At 43.6% G+C, this 8,997-nt stretch overlaps 1 protein-coding gene across 1 annotated transcript; it reads right to left on the bottom strand.

Annotated features, from left to right (window-relative positions):
• Positions 1-5,130: 5,130 nt before the first annotated feature.
• Positions 5,131-8,267, bottom strand: LOC147896872 (spermidine synthase 1-like). Its single transcript, XM_087381489.1, has 10 exons — positions 7,404-8,267; positions 7,073-7,139; positions 6,794-6,888; positions 6,574-6,676; positions 6,366-6,454; positions 6,097-6,253; positions 5,911-5,986; positions 5,731-5,789; positions 5,484-5,623; positions 5,131-5,369 (listed from the first exon to the last, which is right to left on the bottom strand). The coding sequence occupies exons 1-10, from the start codon at positions 8,081-8,083 to the stop codon at positions 5,288-5,290; spliced, it is 1,548 nt and encodes a 515-aa protein (XP_087237615.1). The 5' UTR covers positions 8,084-8,267; the 3' UTR covers positions 5,131-5,287.
• Between the last annotated feature and the right edge of the window lie 730 nt (positions 8,268-8,997).

Genomic DNA, 8,997 nt, shown 5'->3' on the forward strand with positions numbered 1-8,997 from the left:
CTCGCCATGGAGGAAGTAGAAGGAGACAGCGCAAATGAAGAATGTCCATGATTAAAGCTTTGTATTGAAGTCCATTGAAGGATTTTATTTGGATACTAGGCAAGAAGCCAATCCAAGACAATTATAATCAGAGTCATCACCTCCTATGTCAAATGAGAGTCAAAATATGCACTAGATGTCACCCAAGGGTCAAGGCTTGCCAAGACAATAGGGAGTTAATGCAGATGGCACCTGGCAAGGGACTATCACATTGAGCAATAAGACAATGGGGAGTCAATGCACCCAAGGGGCAAGGCTTGGCAAGACAACTTGTGGGAGTTAATGCAGATGGCACCTGTATTTTGCACTGGATGTCACCCAAGGGTCAAGGCTTGGCAAGACAATAGGGAGTTAATGCAGATGGCACCTGGCAAGTGACTGTCGCATTGAGCAATAAGACAATGGGGAGTCAATGCACCCAAGGGGCAAGGCTTGGCAAGACAAGTGGGAGTCAAATTATGTAGATGGCACCTGGCAAGGGACTGTCGTGACATTGAGAAATAAGACAATGGGGAGTCAAATTATGCAGATGGCACGAATTGAGGCTCTTTAAGAGCAACAATTTAAATTGTAAACATATGTTCAATCTATATCATTTTGGATATAAAGACTCTAGCTGAGAGCAACGTCTCTCAATGTAATCATATAATAATAGCTATAATTGCTATTATACCTCTTTAGTTCAATACAAAACTTGGGTCTTATGGCATCATGTCTTTTTTCTATTTATTAAAAGTTTTAAAAATTTTGTGCATATTGCGAGTGACAATGTTATTTTCATGAAATATTTAAGTCTCCTTTCATGGATTTATAAATTTATCACGTCAAGGAAAAATAGTAAAAATAATTAAATTAACAAATAACTTAGATATAGCTAGAATTTCTAATATAGGATTATTTCAAATTCTTGCATGTTGGTGCAAAAGTATAGATTGAAAAAACAATAATTTTATGTGAATATGATAGTGCCACAAAGTGAACTTTTGATTTGGGAAGAATATTTTCAGAAAGTAAAATTTTGATTTGGGAAGGATATTTTCACAAAGTAAAGTTTTCATTTGGGAAGGATTTTTGGGCTTCGTCCAAAAACAAAGAAAAAGTCCAAAATTAATGAAATAGGTGTTGATTCTAATATTGCCAAGATCTTCACTGATCATTTGGCAAACATTGCAGGATCTCAGCCAGTTTACCCTTCTATCTATAATAATCGAATGGACTCCTTTTTAGCTAACCTACAAAGATGTGTCTTCCTTCATGGGGCTCTACAACTCCAATGCCCTTTTTCTATTTCTAAAATCAAATACACAATATTAACGATGTCGAAGAGGAAGGCCCATGGTCTGGAGTGTTTTCCTACATAGTTCTTTCAATACTTTTGGAATATCTATGGGCTAGATATGATAGAGAGGGGAGTCTACCTTGCAAGCTAAATACAGGAATTATTAAAAACATACTGTTACCAAGGCATTATGACCAATCTCATTGCTTAATTTGTGGTCTATAATGTACTAGCCAAAGAAATGGCAAATTAGGTGAATTTTGTATTGGGCAAAATCATTGATGCTAGACAATATGGTTTTGTACAAGGTAGGAATATTCAAGTTGCAATCCTTACTCATAATGAAAAGTCCATAATGCTTAATCTAGACCTAGAGAAGGCTTATGATAGAATCATGTGGGATTTCATTCTCAAGGTGATGCTGAATTTGGGGTTTGGGGAAGGCTTTTTGAGGATTACGAGGGTGCTCTTTACGAATGGTTACACCAAGGTCTCTTTGAATGGATAGATTCTCCATCATACGTTCTAGCTTCAGAGGTCAGTTAGTCAGGGTTGTCCATTATCCCCCTTACTTTTACCATTGTGCACAAAATCTCTACTTTATCAATTGTATTACTATCAAAATTGAGGGATCCTTCAGGTTTTATCTTTGCTAGATGGATCTTCTTTCTATCCACAGCTCTTCGCAGATGACAATACCCACATTTGGGTAAGCTCAGAGGAAAATGTTAAAGATTTGCCACTTTCAATTTTGTAAGTAACATTTTTTAACATTTTTAAAGGTTCTTAGAAACCAAAATCCCCATTCTATTAAATCCATGTGACATAGTACGTTTAAGCAAAGAAGCATATTTTTTAAATTGATTCAATTACATATGGGATATCCATGATTGAGGAGATGAAATAAATACTTATCGCATATGATTAATTTATATTAATGTACTAAAAAGGGATATTTAAACTCATTATTAAAACATGTACACTTATAGAAGCTCGGGGGGGGTCACTATGTACAAACCTTCTATATCACATGCGTTCAAGACCTATTTCTAAAATCCCTTATCTATAAAATTTTCATTAATAAAATGTACCCTTTTTCTATACAAATCTGTAAATTTTTTCCAAAATTGTTTTTAATACTCCCTTATGTAAATTAACTTTTGTAAAATTTAGATATTAAAAATGTCCTTCTGTTGAACTCACGTGATAGGGTTACATATGATGAGTGACCCCCTCGAGTATAGAAGGGAGTCAATTTGGCATCTAGGCATGTCCATTAATGAAATGGATTGGCACTATGTGGGGAGGGTGGTGAAGAATTCAAGGTTGATGTTAGTTTTCCAAGAAAGCTAATAAGGAGGCTGTGTGAGGCTATCCTCCTGGGAGATGTTGGGTTTACATCCACAATGGGAAAGATTTGGCCGGCCTTGAGAGAGGCAGTGTGGTTAATGGCATGGAACTTCAGAAATAATATTGCCTTTAGAGATGGGTGGTCGAGCTGTGGGATGAATGGTTGTTTATTGGTATTGCTTAAGAGGATGCTTGCGGACTTAAGTCTAATAATGGTTGTAAAAAGACTTCTCAGTCTTTAGGAAACCTTTCTTTCCTCCACGTGGGTAGTTCTTTGCTTGCATGCTAGCTCCTCCTATAAGAGCGTAGACCACATGCCGCGATAGGCTGTCTCTTAGTTGGACTTCTTTTGCATTGGTTGTTTTTTGGGCCCGAGCAAACCTAGTAGTAAAAATATGTTATGTTAAAGAAGGGCAGTCAAGAAACATGTAAGTTTTCAAATGTAGGCCGGGTATTATTTCTTATAATTTCATATGTACGTTTAGATAGTGACCCCCTAAGATCACTAGATTTATTTATTTTTTGCCTTAGGGAGTTATCTTCATATTTGATTTATCAACTCCCCTTATAATATTATTACAACATTATGATCTTAAGGTCTAACATCTCAAAGCATTGTACAACCAACAAAGTCATAAAAGCAAGTAAAATCTGAGATGAGGGCACCTTGCCATTCTCACTTGAATACCCAATTTTGGCCACTAGTCCAACACTTCCCTATATCAAAGAGGGTTACCTTACTTTTCTAGCAATGAATTTACATCCTTTTTTAAAAAAAGTCTTATGTCCCATACTATAAAACTATTTCAAAAAAATCTCATAGACTATCTTTTGTAAGGCCACTTTTCGTGGCAAAATTTTAGATTTACAATCACCATGCTATATGATTCTTTGTCCTTTTTGTACTTGACACCTAAAATGATCATTACTTTGGACAAATAAAATCATGCACCGCTTGGTGAAATTCTACCTAGAAGAATCATGGGGTTAGAAATCAAGTGAGAAAGAATTTATTTTGGTAGAATATTGACTTTACCAGCTCTATGGAACCTTTGTATTGCACAAAACCATAGGGGAATGTCTAAGATTCATAAAATTCTTAGAACCTTGCCTTTGCCCCAAGTTGCTAGCTCACTTAAACCTTAGACAAAATGACTTAGATTTACAAAATTATAGGCTACTTTGCCCAATAATGACCTCAAAAGTTGACATTTGCATGGGAGGACTTAAAATATAAAGTTAGAGTGACAATCATCATTTTTTACTTACATTGGCACAAATTTTGAAACTTCAACGTCATCCAATGACAAGGAGATTTTATTCCCAATATGAATCGCCTTATACGTGAAACATACACACAATTCACACTTCATATTCATAGGTGTGTTCGTGAAACATGTGGAAAATAGAAAGTTAAAAGGGCTAGAAGAACGGTTGGACTAATTGATAAGTGTTTGCAAAGGGATAATCAATTTTTATAGTGAGTAGTCATTAAAAATGACTATATAATAATGGTTGGACTAATTGACAAGGATTTGAGGACTCCACATTAACCATGCTATTATTTAATGTCTACAATCCGCGCTTTCAATTCTCCTACTGCGAACTATTCAAATAACGTGGTTCTACGTGGAGGATAGATAAAACCCTGAGATGCGCATATTATGCATTGGCAATTGCTGGGGAGAAAACTAAGCAATCGTTTCTGTACAACCGGATACTTCTTGTACAAAATCGGAAACAACAAAGTATACATTAAGACAAATTGAGAGGAATGGGCTTCGGAGGAAGAAAGACTGAGCAATCTGAAAATATGTTTACAGAAAGCGATATCATCAATATCCTATTTGATGTAGTGTCACGCCCAATTCCCGTGCAGCAGAAATGCACGATTCTGAACTGGGTTGACGATACGTTGCAGCGCAATAAAAATCAGAGAGAGAAAACAAAGAAGAACGAAGAAAGAAGATTAAACATCAAGCACAACACCAATCATACCACCTTTTCGCAAGCAACACACTTTGATTCGTCAAAAACTTTTGAAGTCCAACTATTATAATGAAGAAGAGGAATCGGAAACAACCCGGGTTTACATCCTACACTTTCTTGTATTGGTACGTGAATGGCCGAAAAGGGCCCAAGCACTAAAGCCTTTGGGACTGTTGTGATGTCTATTGATAAACAGACAAGAATCACCAAGTTATAGGGTCACCAGAAAGGAGGAAGCAGCTGGCAGAGATCTAGAGAGAATTTTTCCATGCTTTGGATGTCTGTGCGTGACGAGTCCCTTTAAAACACCAAAGGAAAAGCAACCTTGGTTTCAAAATTACAGTGGAGGCTATCAACTTTCAGGCTGCATCGATTAGCTCTACCCAGAGACAATGGGCATCCATGCAGCAAATGCCATCCAGTAAGAGTGAAGAGATTCGAGCTTCGTATACATATAAAAGGTGGGGGTGCTATTTTGGAATCCATATTGCCTGTGAGGATCAACTAAGAAAAGGCGAGCCGAGAAAGAGCGAGAGAGAGAGAGAGAGAGGGAATTGTCAAGGCAGTGGATGAGTAGTTTCTGTGTCATGCAGGCTCGAGCTGCCATGGGAGCTGACGACAAAGCCAGCTTCAGTGAGAACCTGTGCTTCTTCCGTGTCCATACACAAATCGAGCAGAGTCCTCCGTGTATATGTGCTTCTCTATCTCTAAGCTGCAACCATATCATCAAGGATTTCTCAGAATTGAAGCTGCCCAATGCTGAATTTTCCTACCTTCTGCTTGCAAGCGTATTGCGCGCAATTCAGCTTCATTTCAACGTTCATACCTCCGCCGCACGGTCTTGTTCAGCACCGTCGATGCAGACAACGTCGCCCCATCTAAGTAGCGCAATTCGCCCTTGACACGTTGCTTGATCCTTCCATCAATTTCGTCACTAGTGATCTGACCGAAGGGCTGATCCGACGCCTGTGCAGAGACGGTACAAGCTCTTTCAGAAAGGCAATTCTTGAACATACGTGATTGTATTCCCATAAATCGGTTTCGAACGGAAATTGGGAAGTCTGGAAGCTTACCATCACCCAACCCCAGGTGTCGGCAAAAGAAGGAACGTGTGCACTGTAAGCAACCACGTCTGTACGCCAGGGGCGAAACAAAAGCAAATGTTAGCTTCTCAGCATGTCACAGCAGGATAGTGTTCTCCAATTCTCTCGCTGTGCTGTTGTCCTCTGTGACTTCAAGGGTAGAGAACTTACGGGCAAAGACATGGCGCAGGGTGTTGAAAATCGATGAGAAAACCTCCTTATGGGACAATACACCAGCAGGTCCAGCCTGCGAGTCAACCAAATCGTTCAAAACCTATACGCAGAAACCAATGCAAGGCTGAATCACAGCAACTGCCGGCTGTTTAGTACTACATGCATCGCTTTCGCGATGCCTACCTGTGTGACAAAAATCCCCCCAGGATTCATTCGGGGTTTGAGAACAGATTCGTAGAAGCCCTTCGAGTATAGCTGATAGCAGGGACCCCCTTCCATCGGGTCAGCCAAATCTCCGATTATGATGTCGAAGCGTTCTTCACGGTTCTCTAGCTCAGCCCTGCTTGACGCAGGAAAAAAGAACTCAGATCAACATCACTTTCTAAAAGTCTGCAAGTTGTAACAGAGCTTTTGGGATTCGTTGGAACCGAGCTGTTGGGAATAGATCGAACCTCGCATCGTTGATGACAAGATCCAATCGGCTACTTTGGAAGGCCTCTCTATTCATCGTTAGATGCGATCTGCAAAATTTGACCACTTCCTGCACAGCCATGCAGCACAATCGATCATAATCCAAAACGCCTGAATGCTGTAGAGCACCAGTAGCAATTCGGACCTGTCGCAGCATTGCTTGCAAATGGAAATGGACTGATCTCTTACTTCGTCAATGTCGCACATGACGACCTTCCTGACACCCCGATGCCGGAGTGCTTCCCGCGCAGTGGAGCCTTCTCCGCCTCCCATGATGAAAACATTCTTCGGGCTGGCAGTTAAACACGACAAAACTTCAGCATTCCACGAGGACTTGGATCGCAAGCATCTCTCCCGAAATTCAAAGAACAGAGCAAGAGCTGAGCTAGGACTCAGGAGGCTGGAGCACCTCGAATGAAGCAAAAGCGCGGGATGGACAAGACATTCATGGTACACCCACTCATCCATCTCTGCGCTCTGCAATTTTTTGTCTAGCGTGAGAACCTGCAAAGGCCGGCGCAACGCAAAGCCAGCATATATCAGTTGTTATCGCGAAACGATTAGTCGATTACTACGTCAAGCGAGTCAACAGCAGCCACCATCGAAGAGAATCGCCATGAACGAGGCAGCCCTGAAGTGAACGAAGCAGCCAGTCTGAAAAGCGAACGAAGATTGCGCGCATGCTTACCTTGCCAAAAGGCTGAGTCTCGAGCAGTGCAATTTCCTGGAACTTGCTTACTCCGGTATGCAAAATGCTGCAATGCACAACACCGAGTGCGGTCAGATGCAGAAGTATACCTATCGTTCCTCAAGCTCCCTTTGACAGCTGAAGCATCAAAGCAGGCAGACAAGACGAGTATCCAGCCTCATCCAGCGCTCCTAAAGCGCATAGATCTTATGAATATCCGTACTGCTGTTCGTTTTACGTCGTTGGACGTAGCTACACATGTAGGGAAGAAGAATTCGCCGTTACGTGGAAAATTTGTGCAGCACAGAAACGATAGGCAGTAAGAGCGAACCGTTTGAGGCCAAAGCACCATCTCAGACTCTCATCGATTTCCTCCTCGTACCACAAGCATGGCCTCGTCACCGCGGGCAATTCATATTGCGTTGCGATCACCCCGTTTGTCTGGATCGTTGCAGGTGCGTGGCCATTCGAAGTGACCTTGTTGAAGCTTGGCGTTCCGAGGGATCCGTTGGTAGCAGAGGTGAGCGGGATGCAGCCGTTGGAGTTTCCTATTCCATTAGCAGCGGCGGTTGTTGTTCCATTGGAGTAAGTTGCTGCGGGCATCACGCCATGGATCGCAACCGGGGAATTGGAGCTGGCCACTCCGTTAGGCGCAGCAGCGCCACCACCTGCTCCAGCTCCATTGGAGTAGTTGTTCGCCACCCCGTTGCTGGAGACGGAATTGCTAGACGAATTGTTCGAATTAGTGACGGAAAGTTGATGAGAGGCGGCACCACCTGCCGCTCCGGGTGCTCCTGCGGCGGAGTAAGAAGTGATGGCAGAAGCAGACGGGTTGATGAATCCATGGAGCGAGCTCGAACCGTTGGAGAAGGGAGGAGGCAAGCCATTGGAGGTGAAAGCCGAAGCAGGGGAGGGCTTAACGATGGAGGAATGGACACGGAGGGAAGCAGCGGAGGAGCCATAAGGAGGGCCAACGTTGGCAGATCCGGCGAGGCAAGCGGTTTCTCCCATGGCTGAGGGGGAAGGGAAGGAGGAAGAGCAAAGCTATGGAGATGGAAAGCTTGAAGGTGAAGAAGCTATAGAGATGGGGAGCTTGAAGGAGAAGAACCTATGGCGATGAAAAAGCTTGAAGTTGAGCACAGCTATGGCGATGAGAGCTTCAAAGAAGATAAGCTATGGCGGTATAACGAGCGAAGAAGACGACGAAGTGATGGTCTCAGTTCTCACCCGGAAGCCTATTTATACCAGACGGCGCAAGCACCATTCACACTCAGCCCCTCTTATCTTTCTTCACCCTTTGGTTCCAACGTGGCGAGCCATCGTGGCTGACGTGCTTGCCACGTCGGATATCGCCCCTGTGACTCCCGGAAACCGTCCTCGGGAAACCGCCCCGATGGCGACCCGCGCGTGAGCCGGGATACTTGCTGCATGCTACTAGAAAACCACTCATTCGCGCCTGCGGAAACCGCCCCAGCCCGCGCCATAATACCGCCCAAATATCTCTTCCCCGCCGCGCGGCCGCGCACGCACTTTTGGACTCATGCTTCACGGCCTGCCCGCGGCCCGTCCCCAAACCAGGGCCAAAGCTTTTACCATGGTTTGCCGGGAAAGGCCCGCCCGGCCCCCCGCCACGGATGATGCGGCACGCCCCCTCATCGTGAATGCGCCCCTCCACGCGGCATGCGCACGCAGCTCCTCCCCATCATGCCGTCCTTCCTCCTGCACTTGCCCCTTTTACGGCCGTTACGCCCTCGTATATTAAACCTTGGCGGCCCTTCTCAACATGCGGGCCGCAGCCGGCCAAACCCTCTGCCCTTTCGCCGGTCGGCCTTTCTTCCGGCACGCCTCCCCCCAACTTCCCGGTAACTGGCCGGCAGCCGCGGGACAAGCCCTCCTTAACCAAGGGTTAATACTTTATACCACTT

This window comes from Dipteris shenzhenensis, chromosome 11, assembly GCF_047967505.1.
Source record: "Dipteris shenzhenensis isolate YYH24624 ecotype China chromosome 11, Dip_SZ_1.0, whole genome shotgun sequence".
Taxonomy (NCBI): domain Eukaryota; kingdom Viridiplantae; phylum Streptophyta; class Polypodiopsida; order Gleicheniales; family Dipteridaceae; genus Dipteris; species Dipteris shenzhenensis.